The 20278-nt window shown below is 44.1% G+C and overlaps 1 protein-coding gene across 1 annotated transcript in view; it reads right to left on the bottom strand.

Moving 5' to 3' along the window:
- LOC126484512 (protein madd-4-like) overlaps positions 1 to 20008 on the bottom strand; it is a 320139-nt gene extending 300131 nt beyond the window's left edge. Inside the window, exons 1-4 of the mRNA XM_050108049.1 lie at positions 19920 to 20008; positions 15255 to 15399; positions 6494 to 6623; positions 2015 to 2117 (exon numbers count right to left, since the gene is read on the bottom strand). Of these exons, the coding sequence (XP_049964006.1) occupies positions 2015 to 2117; positions 6494 to 6623; positions 15255 to 15399; positions 19920 to 19943 (402 nt within the window). The 5' untranslated portion in view covers positions 19944 to 20008. The remainder of the gene's footprint in view (positions 1 to 2014; positions 2118 to 6493; positions 6624 to 15254; positions 15400 to 19919) is intronic.
- Between the last annotated feature and the right edge of the window lie 270 nt (positions 20009 to 20278).

The raw sequence follows: 20278 nt of genomic DNA, 5'->3' as shown, positions 1-20278 counted from the left end.
ATCGAATCCATGGCCTGCAGGATAGCTGGCGTATTGCATTACAAAAGTGGACCAACATGCTACGAAGCATGTGGTCACAGTGTTTAGGCCCATCAGTGTATGGACTGTCTTCCCCACCAGCTAAGGTCATTATTGAAGCTAGAGACGGTGTAGCACTCTATTAGCGCCAAGTGTACCAGGAGTGACTAATTTTTTGTCCGCTGCGCACGTTTCTGTGAAAGTTTTTCCCAAGACGATTTGTGTCATTTCGTTCCATCCTTTTGTGGGCGACGTCTAACACCAGGCGAAGTGTGGTGCGCTGATAAGACACTCAGCTCGCTTCGGTGGCATCGCACTGCAAACGGTCGCCCAGCCAGTCAGCTTCTCTGTCGTTTTCCTAATTCGCTTTAAGGAAACGCCAGAATGGTTCCTTTGAGCAGGAAGCACTTGATTTCCCTGATATTATTTGACTCCTGCATGTAATAAAAGATAATGCACTAAGTTCAAAAAGGAAGACCCTTCCTAATGATCTGCAAAATTATATTTATTTGGTCGATCCAGCTTTCGGCTTCCCAAGCCATCTTCAGGTGACAACTGAATGTCGCAAACACAAATGGACATGATGTGCGACTTACACAGATATGATATGTACAGAAGATAAAAAAGTGACAGAGTGTTTACATAGACCAACATTACACTTTTTGTCACATAAAATAATTACACTAACTAAAAAAGAGGTAAACATTTTTTTATGTGGAGATCCATTTAAAAATTATTGATGAGAAGTAAGATGAATTCAGAGTTTGAATCTAATGTTTTTAACGGAAACTTAATTCAACAAAAGGGAAAGTGGAAATTGGGTCTGATCGTTTTACACTAGGCTGACAGTCTGTGTCATGTGCTTGTTTATTTTCAGTAAGGTCCTCTTTCTGCTTTTATTAACAGAATGTAAAACTGCGCATTATACATCACATCAATAGTTTTCTGTTAAAAAGGTAATAAGCAAAGGTTGAATGTTTATTTCTTAATGAAAGATGACCCTAGTAGAAACACTGGAAACCAGTGGGCACATGACATAGAATGCCAGTCTAGTGTTAAATGATCAGTCTCAGTTCCATTTTCTCCTTTGATAAATTAAGTTTTCGTAACGAACACTCGACACAGACAGTGAATTCATCATATTCCTCATCAATTGTTAAATGTATCTGCACATGTTAAGTTTGTTTACCTGTTTTATATGTAATGTAATTATGCCTGTGTGACAAAAAGTGTAATGTTTGCTTTTGTAAGCACTCTATGTCATTTTTGTTATCTTTTATATAAATAATATCTGTGTAAGTCCCATATCACGTTTATCTGTGTTTGCGACATTCGGTTGTCACCTGTACATGACCCGGGAAGCGAAAGGCGAGTTTGTGACCAAATAAATATAATTTTGCATAACATTATGAAGTGTTTTCCTTTTTAATATTTTCATCGTGTTCTATCAGGCACCAATGGAAAATTCAATTAATGTGAAAATGCTTTAATCTCCATTTAAATGCAGAGTAAGCATGGATACGGCACAGGTTACACGGTACTTTGTTCAAAGTCGTATTATTGAAATGAGAAGGACACGAAGAAAGCTTTAGCTTTACCAGAACTACAGCCAAAATGTAGAACGTATCCGATCTAGGATTCTAGTAACGGAATGATGGTAAATGTACGATATGTGAGGAGGGGTAGTGGGGTCACCGGTGACAAAGAAATCGATGAAGAAAACAGAGTGAGTAGGAATCACGTCACCTATCTGGACGCATCGGCACTAGCTGAGCACATCTAGTCATTGGCGCAACTTCACCGCCACAGCCCGCCCGATGAAAGTTATGTCCACTCACGTGATTTCAACTGACGCCATACTGAGAGAGGCAGTATAATTTTAAGCGTGGCGTCAGTTCAGTTGCATGTGTGGACCTGGCTTTCATTTGACACCCCAGTGGCTTTTAGCTGCGCCTCTCATCTCTGCCCTGCTGCCGCAGAGAGAGTTCGAACGTACCTGTATGGTGGTCCCGTTGATGTCCTGCAGGCAGCGAACAATCCTGTGGGTGTGTCCGCCCCCGCAGCTGACAGAACACGGTCCCCAAGGATCGGGCACCCACCTGCAACAGAATCAACACAGGCAAATTCTGCTGGCGGCACTACCTTCTGTGTGCCTTACCTCTGGTAGATTCGATACCGTATCACTATATCTCATACTTTTTCTCACTGAGACTTGACCATTACAGTCCAGCTATATCAAGGCTGGAAATAGTCTCGTAGAACTATGAGATCTACTTCTACATTCTTGCTCCGCAAGCCTCCATACCGTGCGTGATTGACTGCACATAAAAAATATTTTTTGTTGGATGCGCTCCACAGCTTTTATAAATCATCATTCAAGTGTTATAAGCTTTTGTTGACATTGCTTCCGTCTTCTCCAGAATATAGTGTATTTATTTTTATATTTACCCAAACATGTTTCCAGAGCTGGTGTCATCTTCTGTGAGTCAATTTATTTCTGTATAGATATTACGCAAAGTTCATGGTTGTTTTTCTATTTTAGGCTAGTTTCGTTTTCTCACCTGAAACTATAGTAGTTGTGGAAATGAGTTTGTACAGGTCGGCTTGAGTTTATGTTTTATTGTCATCTGTGCAGTAGTCGAAAGAATTTACTTAATGTGTTATTAATTTTGAAATATTATATCGAGAGTAGTGGTTTTGAATGTCTTAAACTTAAATTTTTCGTGCTGTTGTTCATCTTTGGTGTGCTTTCTTTGTGTATTACAATTACATGAACTTTCTTCAATACCACAAATTGTAAGATTGTAATTGTTACAACCATACTTATACGTTTAGGCGACAGAGCTCGGCAGTTCAGTTCAAAGCAGTTGTGAGTCAGGTTCTCTCTTTGCTTTTTGGTATCAGTACCTGCAGTACGCAGATGTTGAAATTGTTTAGTTTGCGTCAGAACACGCAATGTATAATTTATAGTGATTTAGAAATGTGTAAATGAACAGACTTATTCAGATGTTATGGTAATTCACTTAATAAAACAGAAGATCGAAAGTAAACTGCATTCAGATTATCAGTGAAGAAGATCATACCCGGAAAACTACTGATCCAATCCCTGAAGGTAAGTAACATTTATTAAAAAATCAATTTAATTCTGCGTTACTATCTGATACTATTAACTCTCGGTGATGTTCATGGGCTAGTTCCAATCGGATCACCTGAAAATGACATTTCTTGGCTATTTGCAAATTTCGGAAAGTAACCATGAAATCTCGACCTCGTGTAATGTGTTGGTAGTGTTATACTTTCCTGCTGCAAACTGATAATGTGTATGTAGTCTACAGTTCAAATGACCCTTCGGGCCATACTGACACACTAAGCAGTGTACAAAAGCTGAGATGTCCCAGCTACTATTTACCTGCATCGAGAATGCTAGTTTACTTTTGCCTCCATTACACAGGTGGCTGCCCTGAGGAAAATAATGATTTCACTGAAAAGTAAAACTTCGCATGGAATCGATGGCAGTTCCAAATGCTAAATCTTGTTTCAACAGATAAGTAGGATTTTCAGCCACATATGTAACAGCTCACTGAAACAGGGCATTTTTCCAGGTAGACTGGAATAAGCTATTGTTAAACTACTGCATAAAAAAGGGGATAGAACTAATGCTAACAACTACTGTACAATCTCACTTCTGACAGCTTTATCCAAAATTGTTGGAAAAAAATGTATTCAAGAATATCTTCACATATTTGTAAAAATGAAGTACTAACAAAACTTCAGTTTGTTTTTCAGAACCGTTTTTCAATAGAAAATTTTCGATAAGCTTTCACTGATCAAATATTAACTGCTCTGAATAACCGATCATCATCCATTGGGGTATACTGTGGTCTCTCAAAGGCTTTTGACTGTGTGAATCATCAAATTCTTCTAGATGAGCTTAAGTATCAAAGTATGAGTGGGACAGTGCATCAATTGTTTAATTAATGTTTAACTGGAAGGCTGCAGAAGGTTGAAATTAACAGTAAAGATAGTCTGAAAAAATCAGCAGATTCCTCTAGCTGGGGAGGTATCAAATATGGTGTCCCATAGGGTTCAGTCTTGGGTCCCTTATTGTTCTTAATATATTTTGACTTGCCATTGTATATTCTTGAGGGTGAAAAGCTAGTTCTGTTTGCTGATGACACAAGTATAGTAACCAGACTCAACAAACAAGAATTAGCTGAAGAAATTGTAAACAACATCTTTCAGAAGATTATTCAGTGGTTCCCTGCAAATGAACTCTGATTAAATTTTGAGAAAACACGGTATATACAATTCTGCATAGTGAATGACATAACAGCATTGATAAATATAGACTTTGAACAGAAGTCTGTTGCTAAAGCAGAATATTCAAAATTTCTGGGTGTATGCACTGATGAGAAATTGAATCGGAAGAAACACATTGATAATCTGCTAAAAAGGTCGATTTAGCTGCTTATGCGATTAGGATTATTGCAAATTTTGATGATATCAGTAAATTAGCCTACTATGCCTATTTTCATTCACTGGTTTAATACAGGATCATATTTTGGACTAATTCATCATTAAGAGAAAAATATTGATTGGGAAAAAGGATGTAATTAGAATAATAGCTGAAGGCCACCCAAGATCATCTTGCCGACATTCACGTATGAAATTTGTTATTACACTACTGGCCATTAAAATTGCTACACCTCGAAGATGACGTGCTACAGACGCGAAATTTAACCGATAGGAAGAAGATGCTGTGATATGCAAATAATTAGCTTTTCAGAGTATTCACACACGACTGGCGACGGTGGCGACACCTACAACGTGCTGGCATGATGAAAGTATCCAACCGATTTCTCATACACAAACAGCAGTTGACCAGCGTTGCCTGGTGAAACATTGTTGTGCTGCTTCGTGTAAGGAGGAGAAATGCGTACCATCACGTTTCCGACTTTTATAAAGGTCGGATTGTAGCCTATCGCGATTGCGGTTTCTCGTATCGCGACATTCCTGCTCGCGTTGGTCGAGATCCAATGACTGTTAGCAGAATATGGAATCGGTGGGTTCAGGAGGGTAATACGGAACGCCGTGCTGGATCCCAACGGCCTCGTATCACTAGCAGTCGAGATGACAGGCATCTTATCCGCATGGCTGTAACGGATCGTGCAGCCACGTCTCGATCCCTGAGTGAACAGATGGGGACGTCTGCAAGACAACAACCATCTGCACGAACAGTTCGACGACGTTTGCAGCAGCATGGGCTATCTATCAGCTCGGAGACCACGGCTGCGGTTACCCTTGACGCTGCATCACAGACAGGAGCGCCTGCGATGGTGTACTCAACGACGCACCTGGGTGCACGAATGGCAAAACGTCATTTTTTTCGGATGAATCCATCTTGTGTTTACAGCATCTTGATGGTCGCATCCGTGTTTGGCGACATCGCAGTGAACGCACATTGGAAGCATGTATTCGTCATCACCATACAGGCGTGATGGTATGGGGTGCCATTGGTTAGACGTCTCGGTCAGCTCTTGGACGCTACATTTCAGATGTGTTACGACCCGTGGCTCTACCCTTCATTCGATCCCTGCGAAACCCTACATTTGAGCAGGATAATGCACGACCGCATGTTACAGGTCCTGTACGGGCCTTTCCGGATACAGAAAATGTTCGACTGCTGCCCTGGCCAGCGTTTCTCCAAATCTCTCACCAATTGAAACATCTGGTCAATGGTGGCCGAACAACTGGCTCGTCACAATATGCCAGGCACTACTCGTGATGATCTGTGGTATCGCGTTGAAGCTGCATGGGCAGCTGTACCTGTACACCCCATCCAAGCTCTGTTTGACTCAATGGCCAGGCGTATCAAGGCCGTTATTATGCCCAGAGGTGGTTGTTCTGGGTACTGATTTCTCAGGATCTATGCACCCAAATTTCGTGAAAATGTGATAACATGTCAGTTCTAGTATAATATATTTGTGCAATGAATACCCGTTTATCATCTGCATTTCTTCTTGGTGTAGCAATTTTAATAGCCAGTAGTGTAATAACCCCTCCCAGTTCAAAAACAACAGCGAAGTGCATAGCTGCAACACTAGAAGAAAGTATGAACTTCACTATTCTGGGTTAAATCTGACTTCGGCACAGAAAGGGGTGAATTATGCTGCCTCAAAATCTTTCCTCATTTGCCAAATTGCATTAAGAGTCTGACAGGTAGGCAACCAATATTTAAAATCAAATTAAAAGAATTTTTGAGTGGCAACAATATGAAGTAATGAAAACTTATGTTAAACTGAGACAATCCATATCACTACGAAATGTCGTATTCATGATATACGGAACAAGTATTAATGTAATGTTGAAAGGATTACTGAAAACGAGCTTCCAATCAAAAGAACACCATCTGTGCCAATAACGTGTTATTTTGAGCAGTTACTTGTGTATGTTGTGTGGTGTGTGGAGTACTCACTTGGCGGGGCAGCGATGGGTGTTGCAGGGCAGCAGGAGGCGGGGCGGCCGCTGCGACGCGTTGCACAGCTGCTCATCCGCCTCGGCGCCCGTCACCCGGTTGCGACACACCGTCCGGGACATCTTGCGCCCTGCACCACACGCCACTCCTCTCAGCACCCACAAGAAAACTCACTCCACCGGCCCGCAGGCACTCAACATCGTTCTCAACACACCGGGTACACATTACTAAACAACCACAAGACACCACGCCAATACCGTGCATTGCCACATTTTGCCTCGATCGTGGCCTCGCTTCGGACAGAAAGTGAGGAATAGTATGCGAATACATGGTTTCGTAGCGATAAATACTGATAAAATTCTCTAGGACTTCCAGGCACGTCAGGTGATTTAAAGTCCACGAGCTTTAACCCGAGCGCTCCTTGGCCACTGTCAAGTGATGGCTGCCGTGTTATTGCTGCTGCAGTCCTAAAACAGCCGCGCTGCCTTCTGTGACGTCACTGGTGCTCACGCTAACGCCATATACGACAATCTCTGGTAATCCATCAAATGGGACTGCAGTCGGACACGTAGTACTTGAATGATAATGACAAAATCAGCGGCTGTATTTGAATCTAACGTCGTTTCTTGTTTTTAAAACATGCTACCACTTTCGACACCATGTGGTATAAGCTTCAGACCCCGAACGTAACCTGGCGTAACGCTGCAGAGCGATATGAAGTGGGACAAGCATGTAATGGCAGTTGTGGGGAAGGCGGATAATCGTCATCGGTTCATTGGAAGAATTTTGGGAAGATGTGGTTCATCTGTGAAGGAGACCGCTTATAAAACACTAATACGACCTATTCTTGAGTACTGCTCGATCGTTTGGGATACCTATCAGGTTGGATTGAGGGAGGACATAGAAGCAATTCAGAGGCGGACTGCTAGATTTGTTACTGGTAGGTTTGATCATCACGCGAGTGTTACGGAAATGTTTCAGGAACTCGGGTGGGAGTCTCTAGAGGAAAGGAGGCGTTCTTTTCGTGAATCGCTACTGAGGAAATTGAGAGAACCAGCATTTGAGGGTGACTGCAGTACAATTTTACTGCAGCCAACTTAATTTCGCGGAAAGACCACAAAGATAAGATAAGAGAGATTAGGGCTCGTACAGAGGCATATAGGCAGTCATTTTTCCCTCGTTCTGTTTGGGAGTGGAACAGGGAGAGAAGATGCTAGTTGTGGTACGAGGTACCCTCCGCCACGCACCGTATGGTGGATTGCGGATTATGTATGTAGATGTAGTTGCAGATGTCGTCCACAACCGTTTCTTTGTGCAGGTTACGTTCGGGGCCTGAAGACGACACCTTGTGCTGTCGAAACTGATAGCGTGTTTCAAAAAGAATAAACGATATTAGATTCAATACAGCCGCTGGTTTTGTCATCGTTATTCAAGTAATATATGACAATTTTTTTGCTGCACACCGGCCGCGTCCACTTCAATCTTCCGATGGCTGGCTCCCAAGCCGTGCTTAGCTGCAGGCCGCCGTCTTTAGTGAGAGTGTTGTCATAAATTGTTATCTCAATCGCTTTTTTGATCACTCCAACCCAGGATTCATTTGTCTGTTAAATAAAAGAGGCCCTCCCGAATGAAATTCGGTATCTGTTTTCCAAAGCATGCCCTGCTGCCGCCTAAGTCTCAGGATACTGCAGGAGGACACACTTTCCGTCTTCTACACGGCTCTGTTCAATAGTACGCCCAGTCTGTGAGACTTAAAATGGCCCACAACAGTATGGTATTTTGTATACCTCTTTCACAGTCGTCATGAGCTGTCGCAGTTTTGCTGGAGATCTAAAAATTGAGTTCTCTTCAGGAGTCGGCTAATTTTTCTTGTTACTGAACCACAAAACGGAAAAAACGCAAGCTCCTTTGCGACCATTTTGCCGTACTGTGGTGGATTTTAAACAATCTGACGCAGCTGTAAGCCAGAGAGAATTTTATGACGAGAGCTATAAGTTTCTGCAGATATGCAATGTGCAGCCGAATTCACTCAGTGATGATAACAACGCGTAGAGCTACCAAATAGCGGAGATTTTAATTGCTATGTTTCACTCTGTGTTTACCATTTACTGGCAAGGTTACTGAGCTGTAATCAATTATTCAAAATTACAGTCACAATCGCAATATTTATTTTGCCGCCAACCGGTTTCAGCCCGCGATGGGGTCATTTACACCATTTGGTCGCTCGCTGGAGTCGTCACCCTGGCTGTGCACGGTTGGTTGATTGATTATAAGTAAATTAATCGCTGTTTATCTCCATACAAATATGTTGTCTAAAAATTTACTGAGCTACGTAGGAAGAACGTCAGTAATATTCCACAACTTTATTGGAATCTCACAGCACAAATCATTAGTCAGCCACTTAACACCGTTCGCTTTGGAACGCCGTGGATGGTGTACAACTGGTACCAAGCAGTCCTGTGACCCTCCACCGTGGACGTAACTCTTTCCGTTGAAGTGGCGTAAATGTCCCAGTCGGTTGTATGGAATCACTGAGGTATAATGGGTCGACGTCGAGATGGGAAAGGATAATAGAAAAGAGATACCGTATCTGGACATGTCACGAAATTATCGATGCCTGTAATCGCCGAATCAATGTAAGCAGAAGTCCTGTTACAATCTGTATTAAATGTTAAGATACGTGTTTCTTGTCTGACCACAAAAATTAGTTTTTTTTTTTTTATCTCTGATCTCGGGGAGAATGTGTGATATTTGTGAAGACTAGCAGCGCTGTCGAATACTTGGTCACAAGCTGTAACGCGTGGAAGGCCGTCGCCCATCAGTGTATATTGTCCCTGTTTACCACGGAGGTAAGAAAAGAGGGGAGCTGGAACTATGTCACAAACTTGGAGCCGACGTTCGCCTCTTACGTGGCCCAAAACATCAAGTTCACTGCATTTGTATCTCCATGGTTCACCGCGGTGATACTTCCTCATGACGCCTCTCTGACGTGCAAGCGCCCAGTTTCGACCGCTGGTAATATCTATCAACTCTCATGCTCGTATTCCAAATAGCATCTGGTTCTTTGACTGTGTGAAGACGGAGCTGTTTCATCAAAAATGCAAGCCTGCGTCGTTCCTGGATATACTAATCGATCCAATAGTAATGTAAATGAAGGAACTATGATAAATGTAACTGCAATACCAGAAGAAGAAAGTGACATTCATTTCTCCACTTTAAGGTTTTCTGTAGGACAATCAGGGGTTCACAATGCTACAACCAAAACGATTCTCTTTCACAACTCCTCCTATTCCGCAGAAGTCTATCTATTATTGTAATGTGTAGATCGTGATGGACAGGAATTACTAGTATCTGTCTGTTTGTAATTGAAAACTAATAAAGCATATTTATAGAAAGTTGATGTTAATATAAAATGATTCATTCCACAGCACTACGGTTTAATGTGCAAATGGTACATGGGACACGAAACTAACTTACTACTGGTATATAACAAAGGATGGTATAGGCCTATACACTCTTAATACCTCTAAAAGAAATTCAAAAGTAAAATCAAGCATATGCTTAAAGTGGATATACCGGGTGATCAAAAAGTCAATATAAATTTGAAAACTTAATAAACCACGGAATAATGTAGATAGAGAGGTAAAAATTGACACACATGTTTGGAATGACATGGGGTTTTATTAGAACAAAAAAAAAGTATTGCTAGACGCGTGAAAGATCTCTTGCGCGCGTCGTTTGGTGATGATCGTGTGCTCAGCCGCCACTTTCGTCATGCTTGGCCTCCCAGGTCCCCAGACCTCAGTCCGATCGATTATTGGCTTTGGGGTTACCTGAAGTCGCAAGTGTATCGTGATCGACCGACATCTCTAGGGATGCTGAAAGACAACATCCGACGCCAATGCCTCACCATAACTCTGGACATGCTTTACAGTGCTGTTCACATCATTATTCCTCGACTTTGAGCATTTCCTGTAAAGAACTTCATCTTTGCTTTGTCTTACTTTGTTATGCTAATTATTGCTATTCTGATCAGATGAAGCGCCATCTGTTGGACATTTTTTGAACGTTTGTATTTTCTTGGTTCTAATAAAACCCCATGTCATTCCAAGCGCGTGTGTCAATTTGTACCTCTCTCTCTACATTATTCCGTGATTTATTCAGTTTTCAAATTTATACTGACATTTTGATCACCCGGTACTACATTCCAACTGTGATATATTTGATTATTCCTGAAAAACTGAAAGACTTACCGGTGAGAAGTATTCCGGAAGAAAGAAGCAAAAAGACTAGTGTTGAAAGGTAGGCTCATATGTTACACATGTTAGGCTACCATTATTCAAAAATGACTTACATATATACTAAAACAAAATAACCATTTACTGGGTCTAAGCATTTGAGACCATTCCCTTAATAACATTTACAGAATTGCACAATGCTGGAACAAGTTTACAAAAATTATATCTTTTTTTACCCTATAAATTGCTATTATTGGCCACACACTGAACGATGCGTCTTAGATAAGATTTCAGGCTGACAGGATGTGTAAACTGCAGTGGCACTAATGCACTGATGGTATACATCTATGCAATTCTGTTTCTTTCACATTTCAATAATCGTTCACTTTGTTCACATGAACAAGATACGATAGCTTGCCTTGCTTCTAACCTCGTTACCCAAGTTTATGGGCTGACAGAGAACACGTAAGTAAGTTCTTTTTGCAGATGTGAACAATAAAATTGTCGTGCCTACAAGTTGAAACATGAAAATGTAACGAACAAAAAGCGGCACCAGTAAGCAAAGAAGTATTGGTTTGGGAGTTCCAGCTTCATTTGCTGTCGATACAAATACAGTAAAAGTGGAATTAAGTAAATTACGAAAGCATTCCTTTTACAACACATCCTTGATTATTCGAAATACGAGCATATTAACAAAAAATGAGTTACATTAACGAGGCTAAATGTGTCATATTACTCGAGAAAATACACATTCAAGAACAGATTCAAACAGCTGTTGCACACGAAAGAAATAAGGATCAAGAAACAATCGTAAACAGTGTTCTGCTAATGTTTTGCGCTATCAAAGATGGTAGCAGGCCCCTCCTACCCCGGCTTCAAAACAACGTACAGCCTAAGTCTATAGCGCCAACTTCCTTCTTCTTTACGTCTATGCTGTTTTCTACGTGAGACTTTTTCGTAATTTTTGTGATTCATGTAATGAGAATGGATTTGAGTTAAGTGCAGTTTTTGTCAGATTGGCTTGTTCATTCAGATATACAAAACTTTCAACACTAAATAAATGTTTGTTGAAGGTGTAAAACTATCTGAAAAATATGTTACAAATTTTTGTTATATACTGGAACCCAGAGAGGTGTTTCTTGAACCGTGCGAAAAAGGTTAGTGACTTTTTTTTAACTGAATCAGCTGTGGGTTCTTGGTAAAACACTGTATTTCGGAGAAGAAACACTTTCTTACCTTATTTCACAAAATTTTATTATTTTTGAAGGACCTGGGTTTCAGGTTGTAAGTCCATTTTCCAGTACACAACTGATTCAACAAAGATAAACACATGCCAGCTTCTTAATCTATCGATTCTCGACTTATACTGCAAAACGTATCTCTGATGGCTGTTTTGACAAACAGATGACCTTTATAGTATAAGTCAAGAAATAATAGAGTAAACATTTGACATCTTTGCAATCAGTAACGTAATGGAAAATATACTTACAGCCCGGAACCAACGCCACCCAATAGTAGTAGTTAAGTTTTGTGAGACAAGGCCGAAAAGTGTTTCATTTAGTTTATACGGTTAATGACTTACCTAGACATTCGGAGACAAGTTTGAGGGAGTAAATTTTTTATTTATTGGTTTAAACAGTGTATAGGAGTCAAGTGCAGCTCAGTAGCTATTTAATGAATTCAGCTGATGACAGATTGATTCAAAGTTTATCACAGTCCTCATCCCTGCTCTACGAATCCTGTTATAATTTCCTTCTCACGCTATGGACAGCCGAACCTGCAAACGAATGGAAAATTGCATTAATAGTCAACGACCAAGCGACATCCACAGTGCTCATAGCCACACGGTTAATAAAGCCGCCCCATTTGTTGGTGCAAGAAATAGTGAACCACTCGCAATCATGTAACACGGTATAAAAAACTGTGGCCATAAAAAGGTTCTAACCGACAGCTACCGGAAAAAGAGTGTCACGGGCGCCCTGTCGGTGACAATCGGTTTCAAGCCCAACAGGCGTTGCTGCTACTACTGACTGCAGGGCCATCTTAACCAGTTTCCATGCAGACAGTGCTAATGGACATTTAGAGTCAAGAACCTCACAAAATGCCACTGATCACAGCAGCACGTCTTCAATGGACTAAGCAACACAGTAGTTGTCTGAAGTCGTGCATTGTGATCAAATGACTCGAGATTCATGTCTTCTCAAACGAGTGCACCGAGGCGCCAGTGATGCGCTTATTCTGTGCAGGGTGCAGATAAGGCCAGAGGTGTTTCTGTGTTGTTTTGAGGATGTTTTTCGCACCTTGGCATGGGCCTATTCATTCACGTTAGCGCGAACATGGTCCTGAATGATAGTCTGAGGCATTCTCGCAGACCAAGCGTTGCTCATTTTTCTACATCATGACAAGTATGCTGTGAAGAGTTCCGTTTTCCACGACGACAGTACCCTTTTCGCATGGCTGCACACGTTATTTGCTCTTCTGACGAAAACTCAGACACCCGTCATCTCTCGACTAGCTCTCTTAGCCACTTCACCACCCACCACAAACAACGTCTAAGAGTACTTGGAACAACAGGTGAAATACACACATCAAAAAAAGTTTTGCATCACTCCAGTTCCCACAACTACTGAAGATAGAAGTTGACTCTGGATATTATATCACAGGCACAGTCCCTTTGACTGTTCAGAGACGTCATTAAACTCGCTCAAAGATGAAAACAACCATGCATGAGCAGCGCCTATTACATGGATGGGGCCGACAGCTGATCAGTTCCAGTCATTCCACAAGGAAACAAGTACTTGGCTCCTGTTGACTGTAGTTCAACTATGCCTATACGGTCAATACCGCGGTTCGATCGCGCCCGCATTGTTACTCTGTGCCAGGAAGGGCTCTTAACAAGGGAAGTGTCCAGGCGTCTCGAAGCGAACCAAAGCGGTGTCGTTCGGACATGAGAAGATACAGGGAGACGGAACTGTCGATGACATACCTCGCTCAGGCCGCCCAAGGGCTACTACTGCAGTGGATGACCGCTACCTACGGATTATGTCTCGGAGGAACCCTGACAGTAACGCCACCGTGTTGAATAATGCTTTTCGTGCAGCTACAGGACGTCGTGTTACGACTCAAACTGTGTGCAATAGGTTGCATGATGCACAAATTCACTCCTGACGTCCATGGCGAGGTCCATCTTTGCAACCACGACACCATGCAGCGCGGAAGACATGGGCCCAACAACATTCCGAATGGACCGCTTGGGATTGGCATCACGTGTTCTTCACCGGTGAGTGTCGCATATGCCTTCAACCAGACAATCGTCAGAGACATGTTTGAAAGTAACCCGGTCAGGCTGAAAGCCTTAGACACACTGCCCAGCAAGTGCAGGAAGGTGGAGGTTCCCTGCTGTTTTGGAGTAGCATTAGGTGGGTCCGACGTACGCCGCAGGAGGTCATGGAAGGCGCCGTAATGGCTGTATGATACGTGAATGCCGTGCTTTGACAGATAGTGCAACCATATCGGCACCATATTGGCGAGACAGTCGTATTCATCGACGACAATTCGCGCCCCCATTGTGAGCATCTTGTGAATGACTTCCTTCAGGATAACGACATCGCTCGACTAGAGTGGCCAGCATGTTCTCCACACATGAACCCTATGGAACATGCCTGGGATAGATTGAAAAGGGCTGTTTATGGACGACGTGACCCACCAACCACTCTGAGGGATCTACGCCGAATCACCGTTGAGGACTGGGACAAAAAATGGTTCAAATGGTTCTGAGCACTATGCGACTTAACTGCTGAGGTCATCAGTCGCCTAGAACTTAGAACTAATTAAACCTAACTAACCTAAGGACATCACACACATCCATGCCCGAGGCAGGATTCGAACCTGCGACCGTAGCGGTCACGCGGTTCCAGACTGAAGCGCCTTTAACCGCACGGCCACACCGGCCGGCGACTGGGACAATCTGGACCAACAGTGCCTTGATGAACTTGGGGTTAGTATGCCACGACGAAGAGGACGTTTCACTGGGAATTAGAGGTACTGGTGTGTACTGCAATCTGGACCACCACCTCTGAAGGTCTTGCGGCATGGTAGTACAACAAGCAATGTGTGATTTTCATGAGCAATAAAAAGGGCGGAAATGATGTTTATGTTGAGCCTTATAACAATTTCCTGTATAGATTCCGGAACTCTCGGAACCGAGGTGATGCAAAACCTTTTTTGATGTGTGTATAACAAGCAATTTGATAGCCCTACGGCATCAGTGTATAGTGCTGGGCAAGGCATACCTGAAGATACTAAAGAACTCTCTTCCTCGCGAAACAGAGGGCGTTTTCAAGTTCACTGCGGCATCAGCGTGAAGTCCCGCGGGGGTGGTTCACTTATTGTCCACTGTGCTTACGTGCTATCTACTCTGGAGCCTCTTACAGACGTCTCTTTGAAGAGCTGGGCACGCTGACAAGAGTCTGAGAGGACAGTGAGGACCCTTAGCTGGCGCTGCAGGTGCGCGTAGTACTTACCGCCGCCGCAGGGGGCGGAGCAGAGTGACGCGGGGGCGTGCTCCCAGTGGAACAGCGGCTGCGCGCAAGACGAGCTGTCTCCCCCGCACACGCCGCACGCGTCCACTCGCTTGGACGACCCGATGCGCAGGTCGCAGCCCACGCGCTGCAAATGCCACCGAACATTCATCCATCCATCCAAACTACCAAAAACATTTACTGCAGTTTACAGTTCAATTTCTAAATTATGCAACTACAGGGTTATTACAAATGATTGAAGCGATTTCACAGCTCTACAATAACTTTATTATTTGAGATACTTTCACGATGCTTTGCACACACATACAAAAACTCAAAAAGTTTCTTTAGGCATTCACAAATGTTCGATATGTGCCTCTTTAGTGATTCGGCAGACATCAAGCCGATAATCAAGTTCCTCCCACACTCGGCGCAGCATGTCCCCATCAATGACTTCGAAAGCATCGTTGATGCGAGCTCGCAGTTCTGGCACGTTTCTTGGTAGAGGAGGTTTAAACACTGAATCTTTCACATAACCCCACAGAAAGAAATCGCATGGGGTTAAGTCGGGAGAGCGTGGAGGCCATGACATGAATTGCTGATCATGATCTCCACCACGACCGATCCATCGGTTTTCCAATCTCCTATTTAAGAAATGCCGAACATCATGATGGAAGTGCGGTGGAGTATCATCCTGTTGAAAGATGAAGTCGGCGCTGTCGGTCTCCAGTTGTGGCATGAGCCAATTTTCCAGCATGTCCAGATACACGTGTCCTGTAACGTTTTTTAAGCAGAAGAAAAGGGGGCCGTAAACTTTAAACCGTGAGATTGCACAAAACACGTTAACTTTTGGTGAATTGCGAATTTGCTGCACGAATGCGTGAGGATTCTCTACCGCCCATATTCGCACATTGTGTCTGTTCACTTCACCATTAAGAAAAAATGTTGCTTCATCACTGAAAACAAGTTTCGCACTGAACGCATCCTCTTCCATGAGCCGTTGCAACCGCGCCGAAAATTCAAAGCGTTTGACTTTGTCATCGGATGTGAGGGCTTGTAGCAATTGTAAACGGTAAGGCTTCTGCTTTAGCCTTTTCCGTAAGATTTTCCAAACCGTCGGCTGTGGTTCGTTTAGCTCCCTGCTTGCTTTATTCGTCGACTTCCGCGGGCTACGCGTGAAACTTGCCCGCACGCGTTCAACCGTTTCTTCGCTCACTGCAGGCCGACCCGTTGATTTCCCCTTACAGAGGCATCCAGAAGCTTTAAACTGCGCATACCATCGCCGAATGGAGTTAGCAGTTGGTGGATCTTTGTTGAACTTCGTCCTGAAGTGTCGTTGCACTGTTATGACTGACTGATGTGAGTGCATTTCAAGCACGACATACGCTTTCTCGGTTCCTGTCGCCATTTTGTCTCACTGCGCTCTCGAGCGCTCTGGCGGCAGAAACCTGAAGTGCGGCTTCAGCCGAACAAAACTTTATGAGTTTTTCTACGTATCTGTAGTGTGTCGTGACCATATGTCAATGAATGGAGCTACAGTGAATTTATGAAATCGCTTCAATCATTTGTAATAGCCCTGTATTAATTCAATTATTATAATAATAATTATTATTATTATTTTGCCGTCTGGGGGCTACTGTAAATAAAGGATGATTCACATCAGACGTGTTTTGCTTTTTTTTAGAAAACATCATCCGTACTCGTTCTGTACAAACTCACTGAGATGACAAAAGTCATGGGATACCTCCTAATATCGTGTCGGACCTACTTTTGCCCAGCGTAATGCAGCAGCTCGAACTGGCATGGACTCATCAAGTAGTTGGAAGTCCCCAGCAGAAATACTGAGCCACGCTTCCTCTATAACCGCCCATAATTGCGAAAGTGTCGCCATTGCAGGATTTTGTGCATAAGCGGAACTCTCGAATATGTCCCATAAATTGATTGGATTCATGTCGGGTGATCTAGGTGCCTGAACCATCCGCTCGAATTATCCACAATGTCCTCAAACCATTGACGGTGACATAGAGCATTGTCATCCATAAAAATTCCATCAGTATTTGGGAACATGACGTCCATGAATGGTTGCAAATGGCCTCCAAGTAGCCGAACATCCGAGAATCCAAGTCCAAAGTGATCCTGATTCCGATAACATACGGTTCATGCAAGTTGGGGCTAGACCCCATCGAAACAGGAGTGTGTTTTATGTCCTGGAGAAGAAGCACTTTGGGGACCACATTCTGGCTCTGTGGTACCCAGAGGCCACTGGCATGGGCCTCGATTGGCCGCCATAATCTCCGGATCTGAACACATGCGTCTCCTTTTTGAAGGGCCGCATTAAAGACAAGGTGTACAGCAATAACCCCAAAGCCATTGTTGAGCTGAAACCAGCAACGTGGCACTACACAGAACTGGCGCTAATAGCACAGGCACATAGGGAACAGTCACGACACGGATCTGTAAGTCCACGGTATTGGTGATAAGTTGAGAAAGCCGTCCCAAAACACATGTCCTACAACACGCCACCGTTTCCTGCGCATGTACCCCGACATCAATACGGGATATGATCGCCATGCACATGTACACAGGCCGCAGAATGGGTTGGCATACTCTGGATCAGGTGGTCGAGCAGCTGCTTGGGTATAGCCTCCCATTCTTGCACCAGTGCCTGTCGGAGCTCCTGAAGTGTCCTAGGAGTTTGAAGACGTGCAGCGATACGTCGACCGAGAGAGTCCCAGACGTGCTCGATGGGGTTTAGGTCTGGAGAACAGGCAGGCCACTACATTCGCAGGATATCTTCTGTTTCAAGGTATTCCTCAACGATGGCAGCTAGGTGGGGCCGTGCGTTATCATCCATCAGGAGGAAGGTGGGACCCACTGCACCCTTGAAAGGCGGACATACTGGTGCAAAATGACGTTCCGATACACCTGACCTGTTACAGTTTCTCTGTCAAAGACATGCAGGGGTGTTCGTGCACCAATCATAACCGCACCGCACACCATCAAACCACGACCTCCATGAAGATCCCTTTCAAGGACATTAACGGGATGGTAGCTGGTTCCTGGTTCATGTCAGGTGAAAACCCGGCGAGAATCACTGTTCAGACTACACCTGGACTCGTCCGTGAACATAATCTGGGACCACTGTTCCAATGACCATGTGCTGTGTTCTTGACACCAGACTTTACGGGCTCTCCTGTGACCAGGGGCCAGTGGAATACACCTTGCAGGTCTCTGGGCGAATAAAGCATGTCTGTTCAGTCGTGTGTAGACTGTGTGTGTGGAGACAACTGTTCCAGTGGCTGCCTTAAGGTCCCGAGCAAGGCTACCTGCAGTACTCCGTGGCCGTCTGCGGGCACTGATGGTGAGATGTAGGTCTTCTTGTGGTGTTGTACTCTGTGGACGTCCCGTACTGTAGCGCCTGGACACGTTTCCTGTCTGCTGCAATCGTTGCCATAATCTTGAGGTCACGCTTTGTGGCACACGGAGGGCCCGTGCTAAGACCTGCTGTGTTTGACCAGCCTCCAGTCGTTCTAGCATTTTACCCCTCATAACGTAATCAATTGTGTTCTTAGATCCATTTTCAATACACAGTCACAATTAGGACGTCTCAAAACGTCTGCGCAATTAATCACTGCACCGTAGTCTGACATGCACCAACACACCTCTGCGTATGTGGACTGCTGCCAGCGCCACCGTGCGACGACCGCAGGTCAAATGCACCGCATGGTCATACCCCGAGCTGATTTAAACCCGCAAATCGCCCACCAGAGCGTTGTTTAACCATTGTGGTGTGCGTACTGTAAGACCTTCGGTACAGACACCATCAGGTTATTTGACTTGTCGTGCTAACGAAGTAGGCGAGTGTCAGCAATATGTATCGTGGTCTTATCGTGGCGTGTGTATCTTCTGCTGTTAGGTCAGACGATAGAAATGCCACTTGCACGCTTAGAGTAGCAGATTGACGGTGACCAACTTTAAACAGAACTTGATTAATTTTCACACACATTTATTAAAATAATAACAAGCATAAACATTACGTAACTTGATTCTGGATGCTATTTACAATTGACAATCTGAAGTTCCTTTGGTCTTGGTACGTTAATCTTATTGTCACATATCTCCGATACTTGACAAAGTGTCTATCCATTTCTCTTCATGGCTATGTACAGGAATATGATAATCTTATTAGGCGCAGACTGAAACTTGACTGTAGACTGGTACAGACACATGGAGACTGGTACAGACTAATGCAGACAATTGCAGACTGACTAATCGGCGAGTGTGATCCGCGAGGAGAAGAGGTTCTACGTTAGCAGCAATCTCATTGGCTGCGTTACATATTAATACGCGGATCGGCGGAAGCAGAATTTGGTCCGTCTCTAATACAGCGCCATCTCGTAGTGCGGAGACGGACGAGCGCTGCGCCTGCGCTGTTGTGCTTAGCGGGGCGCGCTCTAGTGGGAAAGTTGTGTACGCGCTGACTACGCCGAACTATGTACACAACAACCATGTATCAGCATTATCCTTTATTTATGAGCACAAGTGCAATTTACGTTTTTTTTGCATATAGTTCAATAATTGTCACCCTGTATGTAGATGTAGATCAAGAGTGAGCAACAGGCAAATGCGTAACAAGAAAGACGGAGGAGAGTGAGCGGCGGTACGCACCTGGCACTGGCCGCTGATGCACATGTCTAGGGAGCCGGGGCGGCAGCGCGTGCCGTCCCTGACGCGGTCGGCCAGGCGAGCTACGACGAGCGAGCCGTCGGGGCGCGTGGCGCGGCAGGTGAGCGCGCACGGGGCTGCCTCGTCCTCGTGCGCCGACCAGCGCAGCAGCTCGCCCTCCCACGGATCTCCGCTCAGCGCCGCGCACTGCTCGTCTCGGAAGTCACCCGCCTCCGGGCACGGCTGCCGACAAGCACATACACACATATATATATATATACACTCTCAGCGTCTTATTTAGCATCCGTAGACCCCTACATCTAGGCATAGAGAGAATCTAGTACAGTGTTTCCCAACCTTTC

This window comes from Schistocerca serialis, chromosome 6, assembly GCF_023864345.2.
Source record: "Schistocerca serialis cubense isolate TAMUIC-IGC-003099 chromosome 6, iqSchSeri2.2, whole genome shotgun sequence".
Lineage (NCBI taxonomy): Eukaryota > Metazoa > Arthropoda > Insecta > Orthoptera > Acrididae > Schistocerca > Schistocerca serialis.
The sequence above is the reverse complement of the archived record's forward strand: the minus strand, read 5'-3'. Positions and strand labels throughout refer to the sequence as shown.